The sequence below is a fragment of the Pelodiscus sinensis genome, chromosome 15, assembly GCF_052426305.1.
Source record: "Pelodiscus sinensis isolate ZL-2025 chromosome 15, ASM5242630v1, whole genome shotgun sequence".
NCBI classification, from domain to species: Eukaryota; Metazoa; Chordata; order Testudines; family Trionychidae; genus Pelodiscus; species Pelodiscus sinensis.
The window spans coordinates 30,201,797-30,229,462 of record NC_143066.1 but is presented as its reverse complement, the minus strand read 5'-3'; the positions used below and the strand labels follow the sequence as shown (position 1 = coordinate 30,229,462).

The 27,666-nt window shown below is 41.7% G+C and overlaps 1 protein-coding gene across 7 annotated transcripts in view; it reads left to right on the top strand.

Moving 5' to 3' along the window:
• The window catches only part of MAD1L1 (mitotic arrest deficient 1 like 1), a 749,374-nt gene that overhangs the window by 224,234 nt on the left and 497,474 nt on the right, over positions 1-27,666 (top strand). For all 7 annotated transcript variants that reach the window (XM_075899591.2, XM_075899593.2, XM_006112872.4 and 4 more), the window contains one exon: positions 14,575-14,719. In XM_075899591.2, the coding sequence (XP_075755706.2) occupies positions 14,575-14,719 (145 nt within the window). The remainder of the gene's footprint in view (positions 1-14,574; positions 14,720-27,666) is intronic.

Sequence of the window (27,666 nt, the reverse complement as noted above, 5' to 3'; positions counted from 1 at the left end):
TCCCTTTTTCTTTTTGTTTCTTTTGGGGTGTGGGGAATCAAATGGGAACATTGCTGAAATAGCTCACTTTATCCTTTTCATTTTGCAATACAAAAGTATCAGAAGCTATTTAGAAGTTTTCTTTTTTTCATTAGCGCACTGACAGGAAGTGGAGGGTTTGTCAGCTGCAGTAAAGTAGAACACAAGGAACATTATATGACAATGCCGATACCGAGAAGTACCTTCAACCAGAGAGCCCTATTATGCAATGAGGGGGAAATGATGTTTCAGGAGGCATTTGTATGGTGAGGTCTCCAAGCAAGTGCCACCCCTCACTGCATTGACTTCTCTTGCTTACGCAGGGGACAGCAAAATCAATAAGGAAATAAACAGGGAGAATAGGCTTTATTAATCAGGTACAGTGGAGGCAGCAGGGGAGATTATAATGGAACACAGGTGGCGATCGAAGGGAGCGCTGAGCATAGACAATCTACTGTTGGTTGCCAAAGTGTCTGTATTGATTGTGGGAGATGAAGGGTACAGAAATATCAGAGTTGCTAATTGGGATGTTGGATAGCTCCAGAGCGCGAGCAGCATGGATTCCTGTTGTCGTTTTTTATTGCATTTTGTAACAAATTTCCCCCCTTGTGTATGTGCTCTACTGGCACGTGCACACTCATTTAAAACAAACATACACTCTTTCTTTTCAGGTGGAGACCTGCATATTCCCACCTTCACTCCCTTACATGATGTGCATGAGGGGGACATGACTCTTCTTTCTTAAAATAGGATTTTATTACAAAAATAAGGTTGCCAGCAGAATTATGTTCCTTCTTTGCTTTACCTCCAGAAAGATGAGCCACAGGGAGAACTATTTTAAAAGATATAAGTAAAAGGCCTTAATGCTTTCCAAGCAATGCACTAATCTACTCTTAGTCTTACTGGAGCTTCAGGGGGTAGCTGAGTTTGTCTGTTACAGAAAAAAACAACAAATGGTCTGGTAGCACTTTATAGACTAACAAAACATGTAGATGGTATCATGAGCTTTTGTGGGCACAACCCGCTTCTTCAGATGACCGGACTTATGAGTAGGGGATATGAAAACTTGAAATAAATAGGAGAAGGGAAGGGGGGAGGAGAGAATCTTAGTCTTACTGCGTAGGTTGACACGAGGTATTATGATAATGAAATAGCTATCAATACCTTTGGCAAGCAGAATATTAAGTTGGGCTCAGTCTGAGATTTCTTCTTTGCTTCTTTCTATTGCTTTTTTCATTTCTTGTCTTAAATATCTTTAAAAGAATATCTTCCACCTATACAAATGTTCATGGGGAGAAGTGGGTCCTCAGCTAAGTTCCCTCTAAGCTGCACAGCCACTCCAAGAATTTCGTAAGTGATCAGGGAGCCACACTTTCCTATGATATTAGAGTGAGTCTGGGATGGAGTTTGGGTACATGAGGGAGCTCTCAGTAGAGTATTGAGATGCAGGAGGGGATGTGGGTTCTGGAAGGGAGTTTTAGGGTCAGGGAGGGAATTTGGGGGCAAGGGCCTGGAGTCAGAAGGATTGCGTGGTCTGGGTGCAGGAGGGGGTTGTGACCGGAGGCAGGTGGATGGAGTGCAGGAGGGGGTGTCAAGTGTAGGCTCTGACCGGGAGGCGTTATTATATGCAACTCCCAGTCACAGCCCAGCGGGACCCTGGTCATGTGTGGAATGACTTTTGTGACGTGTCACATCACCTCCATAGCGGTACACATAATGAAAAGCATTCTGTACACGTACATAAAAAATTAGAGGGAACACTGGTCCTGAGTAAACCCGAGGCAGGCATATTAAAACAAATTGGATTTAGAGTCCTTTAGGGCCATTAACCTTGTTACAACAGAATGTTCGTTTTCTGCACACAAATCTGATTGGGGCTTTGCACAAATTTAGTATGATTGATTTGGGGACAGAATTTCTACTGCTTTACCCACAGTCCTTATCCTAACTATTGTATGAAATAGACCAGGTACTGCAACCTTAGTTGTGTCTCCTAGGAATGTCAGTCTTCTATCACCCCTTTACACAACCTTCTAAATGTACTAGGAATATAAGAGTGCAGTTGCTTAAAAGGGTAACCTATAAGCTCATGCATATCAGTTACTCAAATGGTTATACGTGGCTCCTAGGGAGTTGGCTGCTGCCCTGTGTATAACCATTTGAAACTTTCAGGGTTACACAGTTAGCCAGTAACACGCATTTTAACATCCCTAGCATGAACTTGTTTACTTTAACTAACCTCTCCGAAACAACCTGTTGTTAAACCTGTCATCCAAAATACAAGAGTTTGGGTAAGAGTAGCAGTATGGTGGGTGTGGTTTGTGGTGTACAATAGTTTTGGTAATGGTAGGACGTGTGCTTGTGTGTGGAGCAGTCATGGTTGTGCATGGAGTCTTAATTTCCTGGCTATTGTGTTGTCAGGTACGTTGTGTGTTGCTAACTGGATTGCAAACAGTGTTGTTTTGCGCCCTGTGTTACATGTATATATGTTTCTGCACAGTAGACAAAACCACAGAAAAATTTGCATCCAGAATGCCCCGGGCTTTTGTTTGCATTCAGTGTTCTGGTTGCCACATCTCTGGAGTTCACCTTCTTATCAAAGCTTCACAGAAATATAAAAGTCTAACCTTTCTACTCATCCAGTAGAGATCTTGAAACACAAAACCTCAGCATAAGGGTCATTTACTTCTCCACTTGACTGATTTCTGTCTGAAATACTCATTGCTGGGAGGCATCATGGTGTGTAGTGTTGTTTTTATTAGTCATTTAGAAATATGGATGCAGTAGAGTTGATGTAACTGAGCTGTGAATGTAGTTGCTTTGATAGTTCATTTGTCCATAGACTGTAGTTCATTCCTGTTGCCTGGTTTTGGTTTAAAAGACAGTGGGGTGGGATGAAGCTGGCCTATTGGGGTCTAGGAGGTGGGTGGGTGGTAGCCTGCCCACATCTAAAGGACTCTCCCCCAGCCTACAGGGAGGATCCAAAGAGCCCTAGACACCAACTAATTTCGGGGGACAAAGGAAAAAAAACAGGGATGGGTGTGAGGGTCAAAGGACTAAAACAAGAGAACCAGATGGGGATACCAAGCAGAGAACCCCGGACAGCACCCACTGCCTCTCAAAGGTCTCGAGAGAGCCAGAGGATGCTGCCTCGTGGGACTGTGTCCAGATGCATGAACGGATGAAGCAGTGGAGTGGGATGAAGCTGGCAGTGGGAAGGTCTTTGTGCCCTGCATGTAACTCGTAAGAAGTATCAACCCAGTGAAAGATCTGAGCAGCACTGTGACTTACGGCTTCTCTTTTCTGGACCATAGAAAGCATGCTATACACCTGGAGCTCCTTGTGGAATAGCAATGGGTAGAATTCCATTAAGTGTTTTTTAATTTAGCATCCCATAACATTGGATCCCATCTTACCACAGGAGAAGAAATTGTCATGACACTGTGTAGTGGTTTTGAGAAAGGGTTTGTCTCTGTTTAACTGTCTGGGACCAAACTGGCAAGCAGAATGCGGGACTGCAGAGTCTGTGAAGAGTACGCTTGTAGAAGTGCAAGTCATTTCAAACTGACCCAACTACAGGTAATCAGTTTGATACTCATTCAGATTATTCTCCTTTGGACAGATTTCTAACTGACTGTCTGGAACCAGACACTTAAAGCTTGATTTTCATCTGCCTTGTAACTTATACCCATTTATAGCTGCATGAAGTGGATGTGAACAATGGTTAAAATAGATTGCAGCAGTCGAGATAGCTCTTGCTGTGCCAGCCAAGGAGTTAGGAGAACTCTCCACTCTCCCTTCTTTGCTTTAACCACAGAGGTAAAATGCTACCATTTTGACCTGGGAACTGTGTTACAAGTGCAGATGCTGACATGAGGTGCAAGTGAATGTTAAATTTAACAGAGGCCCAAAAGAGTTCTGGAGTGACTTTCTTTGGAGTGAGGTGTATGTTGTCACATTTAGAGTTTCCTAGTGGCTGACAAAGAAGACTTTTTGAGGGCATTTGTTGAAGATGAGTTTTTATTTTTTAACACTCTTCATTCAAGTATGTTTAAATAGCAAAGCATCCTATGTGCTGCTATATTTAGAGCAACTACTGTCACTCTGGACGGCTTTGCTATCACGTTCAGAAAGTGGCTTCAGTTATTGCTGTTCAGATAAGTGAAAGGCCTTTTTGGTGTTCTGGGGAAGATGAAGGGAAATGAAAGAGATGTAGTGAAATGAATTTGGTGCTGTGCATGTGAAGGACAGAAACTGTTGACTGTATGTAAATATTTGTAGTCATTAGCTAGATGCTTTCCCAAACATCACTGCATTTGGACTCTAACCATCTATTCTGGACAGATATTATAGTGGTGCTTAATTGTGCATTGGTTGTCTGTGTGCACTAGGGATGTAAGTGAGTAGTCGACTAACCGATAAGCCAAGGCTTATTGGTTAGTTGAGTCAACTACTTGCATTCTCTCCACCCCCCCCCCCCCCCACTGCCTCTGTATCAGAAGCAGCAACTGGGGGGGTGAGAAAGCAGTAACTGGTACTGGGGGCAGCTAACTTAAAAGGGGGAGACAACGCGGGGGCAGCGAGGGGCAGCAGCACGGGGAGTGGAGTTGAGGGGGAGGCTGCCACAAAGCACCACTGGCAGATTCTGCTCCAGCAGCTCCTATCCATGGTGGGAGGCGGGGAAGGCTGTTCTGGGACCCACTGCGGGACAGAGCTGTTGCCAGGACGCAGGCTCTGTCCGCTGTGGCACAGGCAGGCCGCAGCAGAGGTTGCTCCGGCAGCAGCCTCTGGGCAGGCAGTCCAGCTCATGCCAGGTCAGGGACCTATCCTCACTGTGGCTCTGTAGTTTAAATGTACTATGAGCAGGGTGGACAGGCACCTCAGCTCCTATTACATTTAAACTGTACAGCCGCAGCAGGGCTAGGTCCTGGACCCAGTGCAAGCTGGGACTTAGCACTTCTTCCCTTATTGACTAATCACGTAGTCAATGAAAATTCTATCAACTACATGATTAGTGAATTATTTGCCTCTTAACATCCTTAGTGTGCATATGTATCTATTAGGAACTTGGTTGGGATTAGAGTGACCAGATGTGAATAATCTGGATGGGATGCAAGGTAATAGGCGCCTATATAAGACAATACCTTGAATATTGGGACTGTCCCTATCCATTTGGGACATCTGGTCACTCTAGTTGTGATCAGCACACTTATTGCACCTTGAACCAGACTTTTAGAGACAAAAGACCAGTATTTATTTCCTGGGCAATAGCCTTGCATTACTCAGATTTATGATTGAGGTCCTATCCCTCAAACAACAATTTTTCAAGTATTCTTTCAGAAGATTCTGTTTGTATAAGTGCACCCAGTAGCCTGAGAAAAGCATTCAGCTAAAAAATGTGAATGAACAGCAGTGTATAATGCTCATTTCATGCTGGAAAACTGTAATACACATTGGAAATGAAGTCTGATTGGAAAAGGTCATGGCAGACAGTCGTGTGGAGCCTTCATGAAGCAGTAATGAGTCACGAATCTATAAGGGCTCCTTGTCATTAGATAGCAATGGAGGGTTTAAAGTTTTGTTTTTATCATCCAAACACTTTCTGACCCTTTCTTTATTTTATTGAAATAAGCTATTATCCCACTGTCGAGTGTAGAATTTCAATTGGTTTGTTTACTGACAAATTAGTTCTGCTTTTCCATTTCCCTCCTCTTTTCATTCCCAACCGCCAGGCAGATTTTCCTCCTGCACTGTTCCCTCTGTCAGTCCTCTGCCCCTTAATGTCCTATAGCCTGCTCAGCTCTGCTGCCCTTCCAAAATGATATTCCTGAAGGGATAGGAAAGTGTTTGTAAGATCTGGAGCAGTACAGGGAAATTCCCAGCTAATATTATTATTACTTCTAATCACTTTTATTACAATAGTGCCTAATGGTCAATCAAGAGTGAGGTCCTTTGGGGCTATGCACTATAAAATAATAGACAATCTCTGCCCCAAGAATCTACATGATGCATAGAAAAGACCTCCTTGCTGTGGGAAGAAGTAGAACACACAAGCAGAGTGAACAAACTGATAGCACCAAATGTCATGTTTAGGGCCTTACCAAATTCATTGTCTATTTTGGTCAATTTCATGGTCACAGGATTAATGGTAATTTTCATTATTTCATATATTTACATTTGACATTTCACAGAGTTATATTTGTAGGCATTGTTTGGAGAGCTCAGGGTTATTGTATGGGAACCATGGTACTGCTACCTTACTTCTGCATAGCTGCTGGTGGCAGCACTGCCTTCAAAGATGGGCATCTGGAAAGCAGTGGCTGCTGGGGAGCAGGAATCCAGCTCTAAAGGCCAAGCTACTGCCAGCAAATGCACAGAAGTAACAATGATATGATAATTTTGGTATTACCAGCCTTACTTCTGTACTACTGCTTGCAGAGCTGGGCTCTTAGTCAGCAGCCACCACTCTCTGGCCATCCAGTTCTGAAAGCAGTATTTATAAGAGCGATATGGCATATGGGTGTAGTATTACCATCCTTATTTCAGCACTGCTGTTGGCAGATTGCTGCCTTCAGAGCAGGGCACACGGCCAAGATTACAACCACCACTCTCCAGTTGCCCATCTCTGAAGGCAGCACAGAAGTAAGGGTGGTAATACTATGATTCTCCTGAAATAACCTTGTGAATCCTCTGCAAATCCCTTTTGGATTAGGACCCACAATTTGAGAACACTTGACCTGAGAAACCTTTACAGTATAGGGTAAAAGCACACTAGAGGCCAGATTCCACAGGAGGACTCCAGATTTCACTGACTGTGACATATTTTTCATAGCTGTGAATTTGATGGGGCCCTAGTCATGTTAATTCCACATTTTTGGTGGTGTGTAGTAGGTTTAATTAGGAAGGAGATCTCCTAAGTGGAAAGAGAAGAGAAGTAGGAGTGAAGGGGACAGGGCTGGGGAGAAAGATGAGTGAGAGGGGTAGAGATGGGGTAATATTGAGGTGAGGACACAGGGAGGGAGAGAGGTAGAAGAGTGTCTGCCAAAACTGTAAAAAAAAGTTCTTTGATTGTCTAGAGCAGTGTTTCCCAATTTTATTTGGCTACGGAGCCATTTTGAACACAAAATAATTTTGTGGAACCCCTGATTGACTGCACGCACAATGTTGAGTAGTGACATCATCACAACTCTCTGGCTAAGCTGGCATTACACAGGGACACTTATCGTGGCAAACACAAATGAAAATTTTTTTCAATAAAATTCATAAATAAATGAAAATTCCGTTCCATTATAATAATTCAGTTTGTAATGGAATTTTCTTGTGGAACTCTTATTGGGTTCCGTGGAACACCATTTGGGAAACACTGGTCTAGGGATTTCTGCTTTTGCTTCCATCAGCTCAAATCTCTGGTGGGCCCCTTTCTGAAGTTTTTCTCTGTGGGAGAAAGCACCGCCTGGGTCCTAATGCCTCTAGGGTGGGGAAGCCCCTATGTGGTTTTAAGTCCAAAGAGGTGGCCATCGCTGGTATCCATTTTACTCCCTCCCTCCAGAGCTGCTAAGAGAACTGTGAAGAGGGGCTGGGAGAGGGGGAGGAGAGAAAATAACCTCTCTGTGGGACATAGCCCTCCCAGTTTCCAGTTCCTGAACATGCAGTCAGCTGAGTCACTATAGGCAGAGATATGCATGGTACCTCTCTTGAGGCATTATCCCTCTATGAGCAGGCAATTGGCTTGAATAATGCGGTGGGGAAGTATAACAGGGCTGGTGAAAGCTCAGGACAAAAAGTGTTAGGCATTGGCTCCGTTCATCTCCTGCCTGGCATGAAAGCGTGTTCCTCCAGCATACAAGTGTGTGATTACAGGTTGGTAACTGATGGGGCAAATTGCATTATTCATTATGGTTGGGATTGAATTGAAATTGGGAGGGCAATTTTCTCTCTCACACTTCAAGGTCAGATGAGAGTATTTACTGTTCTCTCTCTGTTTATCTGTGAATGCAAATTGAATTTGGTGATGCAAATTGATGAGATGTTAGAAATATAAAACTCATCAGAGGTGACATGGAGAAAAATTACTGGGTAGTGCCGCCCGGTGGCTTTGCCATCCTATAAATGGGCTTCTCCTTTGATTAGTAATTATTTCAGTCTTGCGTTTTTCATTCTCAGCTTGGTTTTAGTTGTTTTGATTTTTTTTGTTTTCAAAATAAAAACCGTGGTGACACTGAAGCATTTAGAATCAGAATTAGATGGTGCAAATAAAGCTAGCTGCTGAAAGTCTGCTTGTGTTACATCTGGGAAGGATGGATTCTCTGTTGAACTTCCCTTTGTTTGCTTGGAAATTTCTTTTAGTTCACTTTCCTTTCTTAGGAATTTTACTTTCACATGCCCAGGCTCCCAAGGCCTCCACTGAATACTTGGTTCCTGATGCCTGGAGTGATAATTGAAAAAGAAGTCACAGTTCTCACTTTTAAGCATGACAAATTCTGAAGATCCTTTCTATTTCCTTATTGGCACACAGCTGTTCGGAAGAAGTGAGATGAAGTTGGCCAGCTTTTCCCTCCAGTCACTATTACCCATGGAAGAAAATACATAAGGTCCAAAGGTGTGGATATCCAAAGGGACCCAGTTCAGTGTGTCCCACTGGCTAAAGCACAGAACTAAGAACCAGGAGAGATGGGGTTCTGTTTCCAGCTGGCTGTGTCACATTGAACAAATCACTCAACTCCTCTTCTGAGTTGTGTGTACCACTTAGCATACTGATCAAGTCTCTTGTAATTTAATGTTATTTTTCACATACACCCAGGGATTTTGGTTTCGAACCTCACCCAAGCATCTATTTATGCCAAATTCAGAAATTCTGCTACATTACCCAGAGCTGTATATGTCAGCCAAACACATGTATCAGAATATACTGTAGAGGCGGAGTGGGAGGCCACCCAGACAGCGACCCGATGACTGTTTGGCTGGGTGAAACCAGAGTTGTACTGAAACCAGAGTCCTCCTGAGTCCTGACCCTGTAGATGAACAAGGTGGAAAAAAGTAAACTGGTGAGGGAGCAGGAGTGTGAGAAGTCAGGAGGAGAGTTGGGGGCAGATGGTTTGAGAGTGCAATACTCTTGGTCACCTCCAGCTGCCATCACTGTGCTTGTAGATCCAGCTCCTCCTCCTTCTCAGCCAGCCCCAGAAGCTGGGCTAGCATCAGTGTGTGCGCCTGCAAATAGAAGCAGCATACCTCATCCAGTCTCCCACCCAGGCAGCTCCATGTGTTGGGCTACTTTGAATACAAGTGGGATCAGCTCTCTACCCCATCCCCCTCTAGCAACCCCACGCGTTGGACTGCTTTGAATAAAAACACAGAAGCTCCCTGTCCCCTCCATAACTGCCTTTCAGGCAGATTTCCCAGATGCTGGGCTGATTTGAGTAAAAGCAGCACCTACCTTTCCCCTGTGCCTCTCCCTCCTCCCCCCCAGATAACTCCAGCTGCTTGGCTGCTGTTCAGAGTACAAGTCAGGAAGCACCCATTAAACAGAGAAAACAAGTCAGATGTGAGAATGAGACTGCATTAACCTGGTGCTAAAATACTTAAGCTTGCTCTCCACCCAGGTTATTCAGACATTGCTTAGGTGCAGAAATAAAAATAAATGAATAAAATATGCAGAAAGATTTCATTCCTCAGTCTTTCCCCAGAGCTGAATCACACCAGCTTTGATGAATGGCAAAGCAAATTGTCTGAAAGATTTGAGATGTGTAAGCAGAACTGAAATATAAAACCTCTGTTTCTTGGATAATGGGGAGCAATATGTGCACAAAAAGTATTCAGAAGTGAGACCATTAAATAACATTTAGCCAGTAGTTGAAAGCAATTAAAATATATATGCCAACAGCCCAACCCAGCCCATTCTAGGTCAGGCCCCAGTGCCTACTTTCCTGAAAAAGACAACAAGAACAGAAACCTTTTTAATAAGATACCAAAAGGCTATTGAAATTTTGGAGTATTAATTTTCTTTTTTTATTTGATTTCGTAATAAACATTTAAAAGTCATACACCTTGTTTTGTTTTAGTATTCTTTCTTCTTCCACAATATTTAATTTTTATATATATATATATATATATCCAGAATTTTTGTTTGTGACTGGTGGGCACCGCTGTGGCATATATCTGCATAAGTGGTGCACATGACAAAACTCATTCCACGGATGGATGGAAAAACTTCGAGGAATCAGTGGTGCAGACTGATGTTTGCTACTACTGATAGCAAAGCTTGACAATTATATAGGGTTGCTTATTTTTAAAGAACTTCACAAGAATGGACTGATTAACGTTCATAACTCCCACTCAGAATGGCTGACCTAGAACAACGTTTCCTCAACTCCCGTCCCCTTTCACCCCTCCTCTACCTACGGTACATCGATGACATCTTTATGATCTGGACACATGGCCAAGAAACACTGGAGATATTCCACAGAGATTTCAACAACCTACACCCCACCATCAACCTCAGCCTGGACCATTCTACACGAGAGATCCACTTCCTGGACACCACCGTACAAATCAACAATGGAAAATTAGACACCACTCTCTACAGAAAACCCACTGACTCATACAGTTACCTACATGCATCCAGCTCCCATCCAGAACACACCACACGATCCATCGTCTATAGCCAAGCCCTTCGATACAACCGCATCTGCTCTAACCCCACTGACAGAGACCAGAAGCTTCAGGATCTCTACCAAGCATTTATAAATCTCAACTACCCACCCAGAGAAACAAAAAAGCAAATTGAAAGAGCCAGACGAATACCTAGAAACCATCTACTTCAAGACAGACCCAAGAAAACCAACAATAGAACACCACTTGTCATCACCTACAACCCCCAACTTAAACCTGTCCAACACATTATCAATAAACTACAGCCTATATTGGAACAGGATACCATACTCAAAGAGGCTCTGGGAGACAGACCCATAGTCTCCTATAGACAACCACCTAACCTCAAGATGATTCTTACCAACCACCACAGGACATACCACACTAATACCAACCTTGGTACCTTCCCTTGCAACAAACCCTGTTGCCAGCTTTGTCCACATATTCATTCTGCTGATACCATTATTGGACCTAACCAAGTGAGTTATAAGATCAAGAACACATATTCCTGCGCATCCAGAAATATAATCTACGCTATCATGTGCCGAAAGTGTCCGTCTGCTATGTACATTGGACAAACATCTCAGACACTTCGCCAAAGGATTAATGCCCACAAAACAGATATCAGACAAGATCACAAAGAGAAAACAGTTTCTTGCCACTTTAACCAGAAAGGACACTCTCTAAATGACTTAGCCACCTGCATTCTGCTACAAAGACCTTTTACATCTGCACTTGAAAGGGAATCCTCTGAACTGTCATTCATGTTAAAATTCGACACTTACCAACAAGGACTTAACAAGTCTTTGAACTTTCTCACCCATTACCAAGACAGTTTCCCCAATTATCACCTGTAATACCATTAACTCACAAACATCCCACTCTCCCTACTTTTAATATCAGCAATTCACAGACACTTACCTTCCTTCCTCCCCCTTCCCACCCCCCCGCATCCCCCTTCTGTTCTGCAATGTGATTTGTCCTTTTCATATTTGTTCATTTTTTTTAAATTGTATCCTTTGGTATATATGGTTGTGACTACTTTCTTCCACTATTTGATCTGAGGAAGTGGGTCTGGCCCACGAAAGCTCATCATCTAATAAACCATCTTGTTAGTCTTTAAAGTGCTACATTGTCCTGCATTTTACTCAGAATTTAGTATTTTAAAACTGGATTTCAGGCTCAGGTTCGCTGTGTGGCTTGGCTAGCACTGCAGTGGTAGGACACAGTTCCTGTCTCCTATACAGTTATGTTGTTAGGCCAACTGATAACACTTCTAGTGCAACAAAAGCCCTTAATGGTTTACACTAGTTTATATAAACAAAACACACTTTTCTCTCTGTCTCACAGGCCTCACACCATCAACCATCAGCTTCATTCCTTCAGTGGTCATTTTCACTCTAGGAAGCATTGTTAGAAGGGTAGAAACACTAAATTCTGGATAGTGATAGAAATGTAGCCGTGTTAGTCTGGTGTAGCTGAAACAAAAAACAGGACTAACAAGATGGTTTATTAGATGATGAGCTTTCGTAGGCCAGACCCACTTCCTCAGATCAAATAGTGGAAGAAAATTGTCACAACCATATATACCAAAGGATACAATTAAAAAAAATGAACACATATGAAAAGGAAAAATCAAATTTCAGAACAGAAACGGGATGGGGGGGGGGGTAAAAGTCTGTGAGCTAATGATTTTAGAGGTGATAATTGGGGAAGCTATCTTTGTAATGGGTAAGGTAATTAGAGTTTTTATTCAAACTTAAGTGTAAAGTGTCGAATTTGAGCATGAATGACAGTTCAGAGGATTCTCTATCAAGTGTATTCTTAAAAGGCCTTTGAATCAGGATGCAGGTAATCAAGTTGTTGAGACAATGTCCTTTCTGGTTGAAATGGCAAGAAACTGTTTTTTCTTTGTGATCCTGTCTATTAGATCTTGCCAGCTGTCTACACTGGCCGCTTGAATTTCCGGAAAAGCACTGACGATCTTATGTAAGATGGTCAGTGCTTTTCCGGAAATACTGTGCTGCTCCCGTTTGGGCAAAAGTCTTTTTCCGAAAGACTTTTGCGCAAAAGGGCCAGTGTAAACAGCACAGTAGTGTTTTCCGCAAAAAAGCCCCGATCGCGAAAATGGCGATCGGGGCTTTTTTGCAGAAAACCGCTAGATTGGCCACGGACGCTTTTCCAGAAAAAGTGCTTTTGTGGAAAAGCATCCTGCCAATCTAGACGTGCTTTTCCGAAAATGCTTTTAACGGAAAACTTTTCCGTTAAAAGCATTTTCGGAAAATCATGCCAGTGTAGACGTAGCCCATAGGTTAAAAACTTTGTGTGTTCTATACTTTCTGAATTTATATGTATCCTTGTGACATCTTACTGTGACTCTGTTTTCCCACAAGATTCTTGACCATCTTTCACAGTACTGTATTAGTGTAGTGGAATCTGGCTTTCTAAATGTTGACAGCTGAGGCATATCTTTTTGATAAAGACAGATTTCTGCACATTTGCAGAGGGTATCATGTAACAGTGTATTTATCCAAAGAATCAACACAATAATAATTGGAGTCTCTATTTACCCTCCGAAATCCTTTTACTGCTGACTAGGAAAAATACTGATATGTCTATTAAGATCTCAAAGAACTTTGAACATTTGCACTGAACTTCTGATGAAGCGGAAACCAGCCAGTTAGAGAGGCAGACACCACTCCATGTCCCATCAACTTAGATGATACTGTTGAGGATCAATTTCGTTGTGTGTAACTAATTAATTAAAATAGAGCCAGGGAAGTAGTGGTACTCTGGTAATTAAATTATTCATTTTCACATATAAATTTAAAGCCCTCTTAATGAACTTCCCACCCAAGTGAACACTGCTGGATTATCAGATTGAGCTGTGAATGGTTCCAAATTGATCTGGAACTTTAAATAAGCTTTTAATTCATTGGATTTTTAAAATGCATATTTGTTGTTATAGGGATTTTTGTTATTACAGGGATTTGTCATCAGAGATGGGTAAATTGCTGATTGGGGGATTGGGGAATGATTGGAGATTTATGGTCACTTTCCCAGTAAAATTCCCAGAGAGCACAAATGGTTCTGGCAGTCAGGGTATAGGAGTGTTACTTTCCTGACATATCTAAACAGTACCTGAATAATATCTTTGTTTACGACATTTCATTTATTTTCTTTTGATTTTTAGTGATAAAGAGTACCTGGTGTTCATGCTTTTAGCCTGCTTGAAGTTTTGTGTTTGGTACACAGAAATTTTCATTTTCAGGGCTTGTTCACACTGAACGTACAACTGTTGATGTACTCTGGTTCTGAAACACTCTTTTTCCCAAGTTACAATACAACTGAGTTGTTCTTATACTACAACTTTTTTTTCCCATGAGTCAATGAAGTTTGTTGCTGCATAGAAAGCTGAGGGAGAGGGAAATTGGCTACAGGTGTTTGCAAGTTCTGTCCATGTTGCAAAGTAAGTGCTATTACTCAGTCACAGGAACACAAACTGTCAGCCTAGGCTTCTGACAAGAACAGCACGTGGATAATTGGCACAATTACTAGCTAAATGTTAGCTATTCTTGAATGCAGACCATGTTTATTGGCAATCATGCTTCTAACTGGTTAATATTTAAAAGGTGTAGTTAACATCTATAATTATTTTGATGCTGGAGAGTAAGTATTTACCCAAAGGTAAAACAATTATACGTGTAAAGTATATGTAATGTTTTATGACGTGTGTATATATAAAGCAATGTCATTGTTTTGGGGCTAAGCAGTAAGCTTGGTCATTGGACATCTTTATGTCCTTGAAAAAATGCTGGTAACATGTTCCATTGCTATTAGTACTTTCTCTAAGTTTTTCTCATCTAAACGGATAAGAAATAATATTAAGCTCTCACTTGTGTCTTTTAGTGCCCGGATATTAGAGAAGGCTCGGCAGCAGCTACAGGAAGATATATTACGGATCCAGAGTCAGCTACTGGATGAGAAGAAAAAACGTGAGCATCACGAAGCTTTTGTCAGACGCTTGCAGAAACGAGTGCTACTGCTTACAAAGGTATAGAATCTGGAAAGAATTCAGGAATGCAAGCATTTCTCCTCTGCCGTTGTTACTGTTCCTGCAGTTCTATTATTTCTCATCTTGTGTGCTTAGTAGTTGATAGTTCAGTGCTACTTGGTTTTAGTCTAGTGGATGCTGTAACAGTGACGTGTATTGTCTTTGGGGCTGCTCAGAGTAAATGCACTAGTGTCAGTGCTGGCCTGCTGGTGTGTGGCGCTTGTGTACACTGCTGTTATGTAGTTGACATATCACTTAATATCATTCTTGGCATCTATGTTTGGGGAGAGAGTTAAGTCAAATTAACAGGGTAAGACAGCAGCATGATTCCTCAGAGCTCCAGTATATAGAGGAAGAAAAGCCTGTTGAGAGTCTTTGGATTAAGTTTAGAGGTGGAAGCAACAGAGGTGATGTTGTGGTTGGTGTCTAATATAGACTACCAGATCAGGTGGATGAAGTAGATTAGGCTTTCTTCAGACAGCTAACAGAAACATCCAGATCACAGGCCCTGGTTCCCATGAGGGGCTTCAATTACCCTGAAATCTGTTGGGAGACCGATACAGAAGTACACAGACAATCCAGGAAGTTTTTTGAGGATGTTGGGGATAACTTCCTGGTACAAGTGCTGAAGGAAGCAACCAGGGGCCATGCACAGCTTGACCTGCTGCTCACAGACAGGGAGGAATTAGTAGGGGAAGTGAATGAGAGTGGCAACCTGGGCAGCAGTGATCATGAGATAGTTGATTTCAGGATCAGGAAGAAAGGAGAGCAGAAAAATACACACCCTGTACTTCAGAAAAGCAGACTTTAACTCCCTCAAGGAACTGATGAGCAGGACCCTCTGGGATGCTAACATGAAGGGGAAAGGAATCCAGGAGAGCTGTTTTACTAGGAGGGAAGTGAAACACTGGAATACTTTACTTAGGGAGGTGGTAGAAGCTACATCCCTAGAAGCTTTTTAAGTCCCTGCTTGACAATGCCCTGTCTGGGATGATTTAGTTAGGGTTGGTCCTGCTTTGGGCGGGGAATTGGACTCGATGACCTCCTGAGGTCTCTTCCAGCCCTATAATTCTGTGTATATATTTCTGTGTCTGAGCCACTAAATGGAATTTAAAATGGCCTAGATAGTTACATCGCTTGCTTCTCCAACTAGAAGAAAGGTACTGTACTGTGCATGTCTTCTGTGGAGAAATGGAACTTAGGGAAAGGTGAGATGGTCACATCACCTGTATATAAAAATCCTTTCACATTTAGCTAACCCAATAGCATTTTGTTGAAATTAATTTAGGACCATTTCTACAGATTTTTTGAACCATTCTATGGAATTTGGTAGAAGGACTTTTATTTTTTGATTAAATTTTAGAATGATTTAAGAGCCTGTAGGACCCTGATTGTTTTATATTAAATTCTGTGGTACTGTTGCCTGAGGACAAATGATCATTTATTACTTCTCTCTCATCACAAAGTTGTGAATCCAAGCACGCCCCATGCATAACTTCACTTATCTTAGCAATTCAATGACATCAATAGGTCATGTGAATAACCTGAAACTATTGTGTATGGCAGATCAGGTTCTAAACTAGATGTGCCAATATCTGGGAGAAGCAAGACAATAGGAAGGAAAGATGAAGGTAATAAAATTTGTTGTAGCTCAGCTCACTGAGCGTTAATGCACAAGATATAGTGATGTATCTTTACTAAGTATATACGTTATTTGGATTGAAGACTGAAATTAGACAGAACAACTTTTTCCAGCATTGTATGAGAGATGTGGCCCACAGGAAAATAAAAGGTGTTGTTGCTGTTGCTTCAGGCTTAAAATTTGAGTGTTGACTACAGCTACAGAATCTTGATTTGCTTTAATTATTCTGTGCTCAGTTCTGTAATTCTGTGTCAGTGGTGAGCCAAAGAGGCTGTGATGTATGGTGTACTAAGCAGAGCTTTCTGGAGCATGAAGCAGCTGTTTCACAAGAGGGTATTAGTTAAATCTATTAGTTAAATCTCTTTCTGGCTTCAGAAGATGGCATGAAGAGTCCAGTAAATGACAGAGACAGAATTGCTGTAGCTTTTTTTAACATATTGTGGCAGGCGTTGCATTCTGAGTGGCTGGCAAATAGGACAGGAAACCTTTGCTCCCCTTGGCTCACTGAAACTATAAGCAGCATAGACAGGATTTTCCAAGCATTATACATTTCTGGTTTCCACGTGGTCTGTAATATGATAGCCGTGGTTATAAACATAATTGGATAATTCCAAGTGAGATGGATTTGGTCACAGAGACTCCTTGGAACTGTCACTTCATGTGCTGAATTACTGCTGATCCCATCTTCCTGCCCTCATGGGTACCCCTCAACTCCGCAGTGCTTGTCCTGGCTCTCAGGCCTTCTCCAGCAGTGACAGTGAGATGGAATCATAGTCCTTTGCAGTACAGTACAGATGCTGAGATCCGCTCAGCTCTAGGATGGGACTTATTTCAAAGGGACTTGCCTCAGCACCCAAATGCACAGCCTCAATGGAACCTGTGCCCAAGATAAATTTATCTTATTTTATATAAAGTTTTGTACAAGATAAACTCATGTTCACCCTCTTTCTCAGGATAAACAGAGAGATGCACAGACTCCCTCTAGATACCAGTTACTTTCATTGGGTTTATTAATAAACAAAAGTGATTTTATTAAATATAAAAGGTAGCATTTATGTGGCCATAAGAGATAGTGACAGAACAATGTAGGTTATTAAACAAAATAAAACAGAATATGCAAAATACGCTAAGAAACTGATTACATGTAGTATCTCACTTTTAAAGTTGTTCTAATAAGCTTCTTTCACAGACTGAAGAGCCCCCAGTCTGGGATCAATACTTCCCCCCCTCCCCATTCAGTTTTAGATGTTTCAAGCAGTCATCTGGGGCAGGTAGTCAGGGAGGACTGATGACCTTGATTACCTCATTCCCACTCTTAAATAGGTTTTGCACAAGGCAGGAATCATTTGTGTCCAGTTTAAACATTTTTTCACTTTCAGTGGAAAAGTACAGAATTGAAGATGGGTCTCAGAATCAGGTGACATGGCCACGTGTCTTAATAGGATCATTCATAGCTCTTTCAGGCTTATTGGAAAAAACAAGTCTATTCGTAGATTATTGTTCTGAGCACTGTGCCATTAAGTTCCATATTCTGTTTTATTTTGTTTAATAACCTACATTGTTCTGTCACTATCTCTTATGGCCACATAAATGCTACCTTTTATATTTAATAAAATCACTTTTGTTTATTTATGGCCCTCATTTAGTATGACTACATTAATAACACAGGTATAAACTTCATTTTCCTATCTTGATCAACAAAGATGACACATTAATTCAAATGTGAAAATTATATATTTAGTAGACTATAACTTTTCTGGTGATAAAACAAATACATTATGTATTTTACAGAAAGCATATTCCAGTTATGTCATGTTCATAAGCATATTTTTATAAAGCCTATGGAATATCCGGTGACACCACGTATTTTGAAAAAGAATACAGCACTTTAGCAGTCCTTTGCTACCTGTATTGCATTTATATAACAGAACTTCACAAATACCTTGGGAATGGAGGTTATTCGTAACTCTGAACAAAACATGGTTGTTCTTTCAAAGGTTTACAACTAAATATTGATTTAATACAGCATTGAAGCTTTACCATCCAGATAAAAAATGTTTACTTCGAACCATCCAAATTTAAATGAACCACAGTCAATTTTTAAAAAACTTTTCTTTTATTTTTAGTAGTTTGTTTAACACAGAACTCTACATTATTTGCTACTTTTGTTTGTTTCTGTTGGCTGATTGAGTACTTTCAGATCCAAAGGAGATGTGTGGTTGACTCCTCAGATTGTCAGTTTGGTGTTTGTAATTCTGAGATTCTACTGTAACCTCCTTAGCTTTTTGAGGTTCTTCAGTGTAGCATCAGACCTGAGCAAGAAATTATAAAACAGTTGCCCAATAAACCACCAAAATATTTCTTTTGTTAATCTATTTTCTTTTGTCAGCTGGCAAATACATAGGATACAGATTGATTTTTAAAGTCCTGGATTGAAAGATCTCAGACTGTTCTCTGCAATATACGATGTAGCAGACTGTAATCCTAATTTCTGTTTTGAAGACATGAAGACGCTTGGATTTGTTCCTCTCTGTGGTTTTATTTTTTTCAGAAGAGAACAAATCACTGGAAATGTCCTATTTGAATTCATAGCAAATACACTTGCTTTTTGAAAGTGGAAACCTTCAGTGAGCTCTGTAATATTTCATCTGAGCCACTTTAAAGGAGAAAAGGATATCTCTGTCCTCAGAAAATCTGCTTTGGGATTACATGAGGTCCTCTGTAGAACCACATTAACAGTTAGAGCTATGGTAGAAATTTAGCCAGTTTTTCCCCGGTGCTGGAATTCTTAATGGTGGTTCTACTCAGAAAATTAGGGAAAGGAATTTAATTTACTTAAAAAATTATAATCTTGTGGTTTAAAATGAGACTGAGCAAATAGTTTCTTTAAAAATAATAATTTCATAGTGAAAGCATATCACCTAGAGTGGAATTTAATCATCTGATTAGTGTGGCATCAGTAGTAGACTGTGCTGCTTTCTGTGTCATTGAAATTAGAAATGAGAGGGGAAGGAAGGGGAGTTCACTTATCCATCTTTCTGGTGAATCTGGTGTGTTTTGTTAAACAGGACTATAAAAATCACATTTTGGGGAAAGCATTGTTATATATGACATGGTCCTTACTGTTCTGTGGCAGTATGTTTGTTGTGGTTGACCGGAGGCAGAGCAGCTGGGGGTGCTGTCGGGTTGGTCCAGTAGCACCGCCCCTCAGGGCTGCGGGACCAACCCAGCAGCACCCCACCTGCTCTTGGGGACGCCTAGAGCAGAGCAGCCAGAGTGCTGCTGGGTTGGTCCTGCAGCGCCGAGGTGCGGCGCTACGGGACAAACCCGGCAGCACCCCACCTATTCTGCACCAGGCGCCCCGATTCAGCCACTGTTGAAACTGACCAGCGGCTGATTCCGGGAAGCCCGGGGCAGAGCAGCTCTGCCCCAGGCTTCCTGGAGTCAGTCGCTGATCAGTTTCAGCAGCGGCTGACTTGGGGACGCCTGGGGCAGAGCAGCTGGGGTGCTGCTGGGTTGGTCCTGCAGCGCTGAGGAGTGGCGCTACGGGACCAACCCAGCAGCACCCCAGCTGCTCTGTCCCAGGCATCCCCAAATCAGTTGCTGCTGAAACTGACCAGCGGCTGATTCTGGTCAGCCACTGGTCAGTTTCAGCAGCGGCTGAATCGAGGACACCTAGGGCAGAGCAGCTGGGGTGCTGCCGGGTTGGTCCCGTAGCGCCGCCCCTCAGCGCTGCGAGACCAACCCGGCAGCACTCCAGCTGCTCTGTCCCAGGCGTCCCCAAGAGCAGCTGGGGTGCTGCCAGGTTGATCTCGCAGCACCGAGGGGCGGTGCTACTGGACCAACCTGGCAGCACCCCCAGTTGCTCTGCCTCTGGTCAGTTTCAGCAGCTGCTGAATCGGGGACGCCTGGGGCAGAGCCGGACTATCAGAAGGGGGCGTATGAGGGGTCTGGGGTGGCATCCCCCCATCCCACCCCAGATCCCTCATAGCCCCCCCTTCTGATAGTCCGGCATATCTGATAATCCAGCACCCCTTGGGTCCTAAAGGTCCTGGATTATCGGAAGTTTACTGTAATTAGTTTATCTGATTTGTGATATTTCTAAGGCAATTATTACATCTCTGTATCCAAATAGCAACTTCATGGACATTCACTTTAATTCTTCATCATTAATTCTTCTGCTAGTCTCAGTGGTCTTTTTTGACCATTCTAAAGTCCCTGCTTCATTTGGCCTCTCTCCTTCATTCCCAGTCTGCCAGTGTCTCAGCTTCACTTAGCTGCTCTGGTCCCCTGGATCAATCACTGCCAGTCCAACCAGCAGATAGTGAAGACATGCCCTAACACCTCCTAAATAATTGTTTGTGTGCAACAAGAGCCCAGGCACTCATGCTGGAACCTATCCCACAGATAGAAGCAGAAATGCTAGGGTCAGACTGGTATTTTAGGAGTAACAGTCAGAGTGCTGCTGTATCAAAGACTCGAGACTGACATACTGCTGAGTGCTCTTCTGTTGACTCCAGTACTTCACCACAACGAGAAGAATAAGTGAAGTCAAAAGGAGACCATCAGCTATCGACTTACTACTGTGATGCTGCTGCTGTAAACACATATAAGTACGTGGACTTCAGCTTTGTTATTCACATAGCTGAAGTTGCATAACTTAGGTTGACAGCCGATGGCAGTATAGACAAGGCCTCAGTTAATCAGTCTGAACTGTGTGCCTGACAAGTGGGAGCAAAAGTTTCCTGGGCTGGAGTTCATTTACAGTTCTTTACATGCATGGTTTAAATTAAGTATGAACGCTAGATTTGGTCGCTGAAGGATTTTTCAGATATCACTGTGGGATTGAAGAGCTTTCCCAAAAGCCACTGTCCTTGCTAGTCAAGAAATTGTTTGAAGAAGTATATTCATTTTCAGTCTGCCACAATTTCTCTTGGCTTAATCCTGCTGTCTATAGTGGTGGTGAAGCTTCTCTCCCTTTCTCTCCCTTTGCTTATATGCATAATTTTAGAGATATTTCTCACCCTGGCTTTTGCTCTGAAGAAGCTCCACTAATGGTAGCAGTGGTACTAGATTTCCCTGAAACTCAGTGTAGACAAAGCCTGCCTCTTTGTTATTTGCTGATGATACCAAAGTTTGCAGATGATACAAAACTGTTTAGGACAGTCAAGATAGAAGCAGACTGTGAGGGACTCCAAGAAGATCTCACCAAACTGAGTGATTGGGCAACAAAATGGCAAATGAAATTTAATGTGGATAAGTGTAAAGTAATGCACATCGGGAAAAATAACCCCAACTATACGTACAGTATGATGGGGGATAATTTGGCTATGACAAATCAGGAAAGAGATCTTGGAGTTATCGTGGACAGTTCTCTGAAAACTTCCACACAGAGTGCAGCAGTGGTCAAAAAGGCAAATAGGATGCTAGGAATTATTAGGAAAGGGATAGAAAATAAGACCCAGAATATCTTACTGCCCCTGTATAAAACTATGGTATGCCCACATCTTGAATACTGTGTACAGATGTGGTCTCCGCACCTCAAAAAAGATATTTTGGCCTTGGAAAGGGTTCAGGAAAGGGCAATTAAAATTATTAGGGGTTTGGAACGGGTCCCATATGAAGAGAGGTTAAAGCGACTGGGACTTTTCAGTTTAGAAAAGAGGAAACTGAGGGGGGATATTATAGAGGTCTATAAAATCATGAGTGGTGTGGAGAGGGCTGATAAAGAAAAGTTATTTATTAGTTCCCATAATAGAAGAACTAGAGGACACCAAATGAAATTAATGGGGAGCAGGTTTAAAACTAATAAAAGAAAGTTCTTCTTCACACAGCGTGTAGTCAACCTGTGGCACTCCTTGCCAGAGGAGGCTGTGAAGGCTAGGACTATAATAGAGTTTAAAGAAAAGCTGGATAAATTCATGGAGGTTAGGTCCATAAAAGGCTATTAGCCAGGGGATAAAATGGTGTCCTTGGCCTCTGTTTGTCAGAGGCTGGAGAGGGATGGCAGGAGAGAAATCGCTTGATCATTGTCTTCGGTCCACCCTCTCTGGGGCACCTGGTGCTGGCCACTGTCGGTAGACAGGATACTGGGCTAGATGGACCTTTGGTCTGACCCAGTACGGCCGTTCTTATGTTCTTATGTTCTCTTTTGTGTCTCATTCCCTTGTTTGATTTGATGCCAAATTGGCTTTGAATGCCATATTTACTAAGGTAGCTTTTTATTTGACTTGCCTGTTGTCGTTAAGCTTGTGCATATTTCTTTCTATTTTTTAGAGTTTTGCACAGAGCTTATGGCCTTTGCTTACTTTGTTGGAAATAAAAGGCAAAGCTGGCACAAGCTGGAGCTGAGTCTTTTAAATATTTTGTTTGACATTTTAGTCTCTCAAAATTGTCCCTTTTTGAGAAACCTGGTCTGAATATAAACTGCTGACTGAGGCAGGATTTGATACAAGCAAAGCCTGGTGATGCTGTCTTATTGGGTGATGTGAAGACAGTTTTTGACATTAGTGGGCAGGTTTGAGGACAAATTGAAGCAGGAGTTATGTTAGAAAAAAATGGTGGTGTACTCCTATGCTTCCCAGAGTCTGCTCAGTTGGCGGGGGGAGGGGGTGAGGAATCAAACTGGGATGTTACTCATACTAGTTTGGGTGGAGCTCATAATATCAATAATAAAACATCAATTAACTATTTTGGCTTTTAATGTGTCACTGAATTTCAGGGTTAACAGCCTTTTGAGGTGAAAAAGTACAGTTTACAGCCTCTATAAAACTGTTAATTCTGCTTTGTTCTAGGGATTTAAAATCCTGTGTAATAGTTAGCTGGTTAAATGTTAAGTTTACTGATTAAGGGCAGGAGTGCCCTTGCATTTGCCTATGAAAACTCATGATACTGTATATATTTTTGTTACTCTCTAAGGTGCCACAGGACTAGTCACTTTTAAAGTTACAGACTAACATGGCTACTCCTCTGAGACTCCATTAGTGAATTAGCCATATTTTCCTGGATGATGTTCTGTTCCTTTGTAGTGTCTCCTTCCTATTTGTGCATTGTCTACCGTTGGGGACTTGCACTTTCAGAGGAAAAGCCATAAATTTCCATTCTCCTTCCAGGGTGTTGAACCAGATCATGTCTTCAGCTTATAAATATACTTTTAGTGAGACATAATTTTTATGGTGGTGTTTTGGGTTTAGGATTAAGTAAATATTGATTAACTAACACACTGGCTGATTATTTACACTGATTGTCCCTGGAAGGTATCTTCTCAAAAGTCAATACTAACTGTGTAAGTGAGTTTTGGAGGCTAGAACAGCAGAGATTCATCAGAAATTGAGCTGTGTGATTAAACCGTTCTTAAGCATGGTAGATTCAGAATGCATGACTTGATTTACTGTCGGATTTGTTTTGTAGCTGCATAAAATTCAGAATAATGCTGTTTGTTCCTTTGCCACATTAGACTCTGTGGCTAGGTCTTCCTTGGGATAATGAATGATCCTTCTTTGTGGCTGGTAAAAAAAGTTATCCATACTTTGGGAGCTCAGTGATTTAACCCTTTTTATACTGATCAGTAATTTTATCTGGCATGTGAACATATGTAACTCTGCCATCTTGATAGTTTTCAATATAATGGATGGGTTGGTTAAACAAAAACTTTGCAGCAGATTTCCTCTTGGTCTCCTACTGCATTTTATTTTGCAGTTCTGTTTAGTCCTGGGCATAGCGACCATGCCTGCTTTTCTGTCTTGAAGTGGTGCTAAGCTCCATATTTGTCCTTAATGAAATAAGTAGTAATATTCTGTAAGCAGGTTCCTACTTCTGATTCAGTCTACGACCTCTTATAGATCATCTTGAATACTGTCATGTGTTTTCCTTAGTCTCAACTTTTTGCTCAGACCTTTCCTCATGCCTGTATTTTCTCACATCTTGAGCCTTGCTACTCCCACAATCATTCTGAGCTTTGCAGATTCTATCAGTCACACAAGGCTTTTGCCTAACTTTTTGTACATGCAAAGAGGCATGACCACATCTGCCATATTTTCAGACAACTCAGTTATATCCCTTTCCCTGTTTGCTTGAATACAAAATCCCTTATTTTGAAAACTCTTTCTGGAAGTGCCACACATGCTTCACAGACTCTAGACCAGGAACACCACAGAGGCAAGGATTATCCCTTCTGTGTTTGTGGCAGTCAGAGACCTTACTCCATGGAGTGACATCATCCTGTCCAGAAGCATTTTCCAGGGAAAGTGGCATTAGTTTTCGGCTGAGGTTTTTTAGGAAAGGTACTAAATGAGATTGGCCTGATCTCTTCTTCAATACATAGTCTGTATTCATCACTGAATCTGAAAGTACTGTGCAAAGGATACATTCTTATCCTTAATTCACAGATGGGGAAACAGAGACATAGGGGAGAAGTGATTTGCCAAAGTTCATGCATCAGGGCACTTGTATAGCTGGGAACAGAACCCAATATTCCTGACTCGTAGTCCTGTACACGATTTACTGCAAGGTCCACCAAGTCTGGCAACTGGCTTCCAAGTGGAATGGGGTTACAGGTGCCTACTCTCTCTAAAAACTTTTTACTGTGAGGGCTTATAGACACTGTTCCTTGTTAGCTGTGCACTTTTGCAGCCACTCAGGAGAAACTCAAATGCCACCCATGTGAATAATTGAGCCACACAGCTAGTTTTTTGTTTCTACTAGTAGCGCACATTCACATATGGCTTGGTGCACATAAAATTTATTCCTCATATGGTTAGAAAAAATCTGAACATGGGTGGAAAAGATTAGAGGGAACATTGCTCATAGAAACCTGGCCTGTCATTTCTCTTCCTCCCTTTACTTCCCTTTACTACCACATGCATGTGTGGTACTGGCCTATTCATCGCTCCCAAGTATTTTGTCATTCTTAGTGCAAGAGCTTATCCTTTGAAACGCCTGCCATTTGGAATAGCTTTTCTTTATCTATATTGTTGATTCCAATTCCAAATCTCTTTCCAGATCTCCGGTTGTGATATTGCCTTTCTTGTGGGTACCTCTGAATTTCTGCCCGCCTGTGTTTTATTTAGATAGATAAATATGTACTCAAGCTCAAGGATAAAGTATTTGGGGATGTAGTTTGCATGGAGAATGCTGTAGAAAGAAAAGTTTTATTTTGTTGATTTGTATCTTTATTCTTTTAGATTCATATATATATATATATATATATAAATTTATATCTCACTCTTCTCAATGACATGTTGAATGCTTTTATTAAATAAAGCAGTAGAAACCAAGTACGTCTGATCTTTTTGCACCCTGTTTCTTGCACATACAAAACTCAACACTCCCTGGAATCATTTTGGTTGCTTTTCTGTACAGCATTACAGTCCTTGCACTAGCCTTCCTATAATGTAGTAATCAGAATTATACAATGTAATTTTAGCATAGGCTTATTAGTGCCGGAATAAGTTATGCTGATTTATACTTTGTGGTTCGTTATAGTTATTGCAAGTTCTTATTTGCATGCTTGACATTAAAATACACTGTATTTTGAATGTGTGATTTTTATTTTGAGATCTTTATTAAGCAACTCCAGTCTAAGGGTTTAATTGTTACTGATAGCTAAGGGTATAATTACCTTGGTAAAATATCATGACTATATTAAGCTAATGGAAATTGCTTCCAGAATTGGGTGAACACAAATGATTTTTACTGTTTGAAAGGGGCTGTTTTAAGAGAGTCACTAATATTCACCAGTACATTTGCAGAATCTCTTTATTTTAGAGAAGGAACAGAAGAGATATAAGGGATGTGTTCTGGGATGAAGCTGTTTGCAATAATTTAGGGGCAGCATGGGAAAACAAGTATAATTGGAAGGAGGAGACATCTTCAGATTAAAAAGAAAATATTGTAATGGATGTGTAGTTGGAGACTTGAAGAGCTTTGAGTGGGGAAGAGGAATTAATGTTCCCTGTCTCTGTCTCCTGACACAGACATGCTTTTCTCCTGCTTTGTCGTAAGCCTAATCTATTTTCCTGATTCCATGGTATGTGTGTGTCTGTCTCTGATTTCATTTTGTTCCTCTACTTTCCAGCTAAGGAAGTAACAGCATGTAGTTTTGTTAGACTCTTGTTAGGCTGCCACTGAATTACTCTTAAGGCTTCAAAGCTCCCTCAGTTGCTGATTTCTCAGACTGGCACAGGCCCACAGATGGAGAAAGGTGGGGACAAAAAGGGCAATTGCCCTGGGGCCCAGCGATTCTATTGCAACAGCAGCAGCACCCCTTTAAATTGACACTAGAGTACTTCACGGTGCACTCCAAGTGGCTCTAAGGGCTGAGTGTAGACAGCGTGGCTGGCACTGGTCTTGCTCCTTCTTCCTGCGGCCCCTCGCCGCTTCTGGGAGCATCGAGCACCCCTCTACACTCCTGTCCAGGGACCCAGTTTTACTGTGGGCTCTTCTGGATTGGCTTTCTGGTTCACATCTACATTTTCATGCAGTTCTACAACCAGAAGCGAGTCTCTAGACCAGAAATGATTCCTCTTGCCTTTGCTTAGCTTATTATAACCATTAGAGAGACAAGGTGGATGAGATAATAGCTTTTAATGAACCAACTTGTATTGGTGAGAGACATAAGCTGTCCGACTTGCACAGAACTCTGTGTAACAGCAAAAGCTTGTCTCTCTTCTCAATAGCAGTTGGTCCATTAAAAGATATTACCTCATCTACATTGTGTCTCTAATATCCTGGGACCAACAGGTAGAACAAAAATCTGCAAAAATGACTAGCGCATATCAAGCAGATAGCCACAGATTTGCAGGGCATTAGATATAAAATTTGGATCCGTATCTATCCATGATCTAAATGGTCTGCTGATGTAGATATCTACAGATATAAAGTAGATATCTGTGGATTTGCAGGGCTCTCCAACACAGCTACAGCAGTACATGTAATCTTTAGAGCAGTTTGAAACCTTGAGCTGTCTTTGTATTGCAGGTTTTAAGTTTGTTCTTCTCCACTAATATTGCTCAGATTTGTAATATCTTGCATAATTGATTCATTTTATTGTCCTAATTTTTCACAGCTAGAGTGCAAATCCTGTTCTGATTCTGACCTTGGAGGTTTCCTGATCTGGGCTGTTGTGATTTTTGGAGGGCAGGATTTGGGGGAAGCATTTAGGTGATATCTCCTGTGCAGGCCAGAGTCATAGGTTTACTGTTACATAGGTCTTCCCTGACTTTCCCTGTAAGTGGGGAGTAGTGAAAGGGGCCCACAGCGGTGATTCCAGCTTACACTGGTTTTGGATTTGCATTGAAGTGTGCAA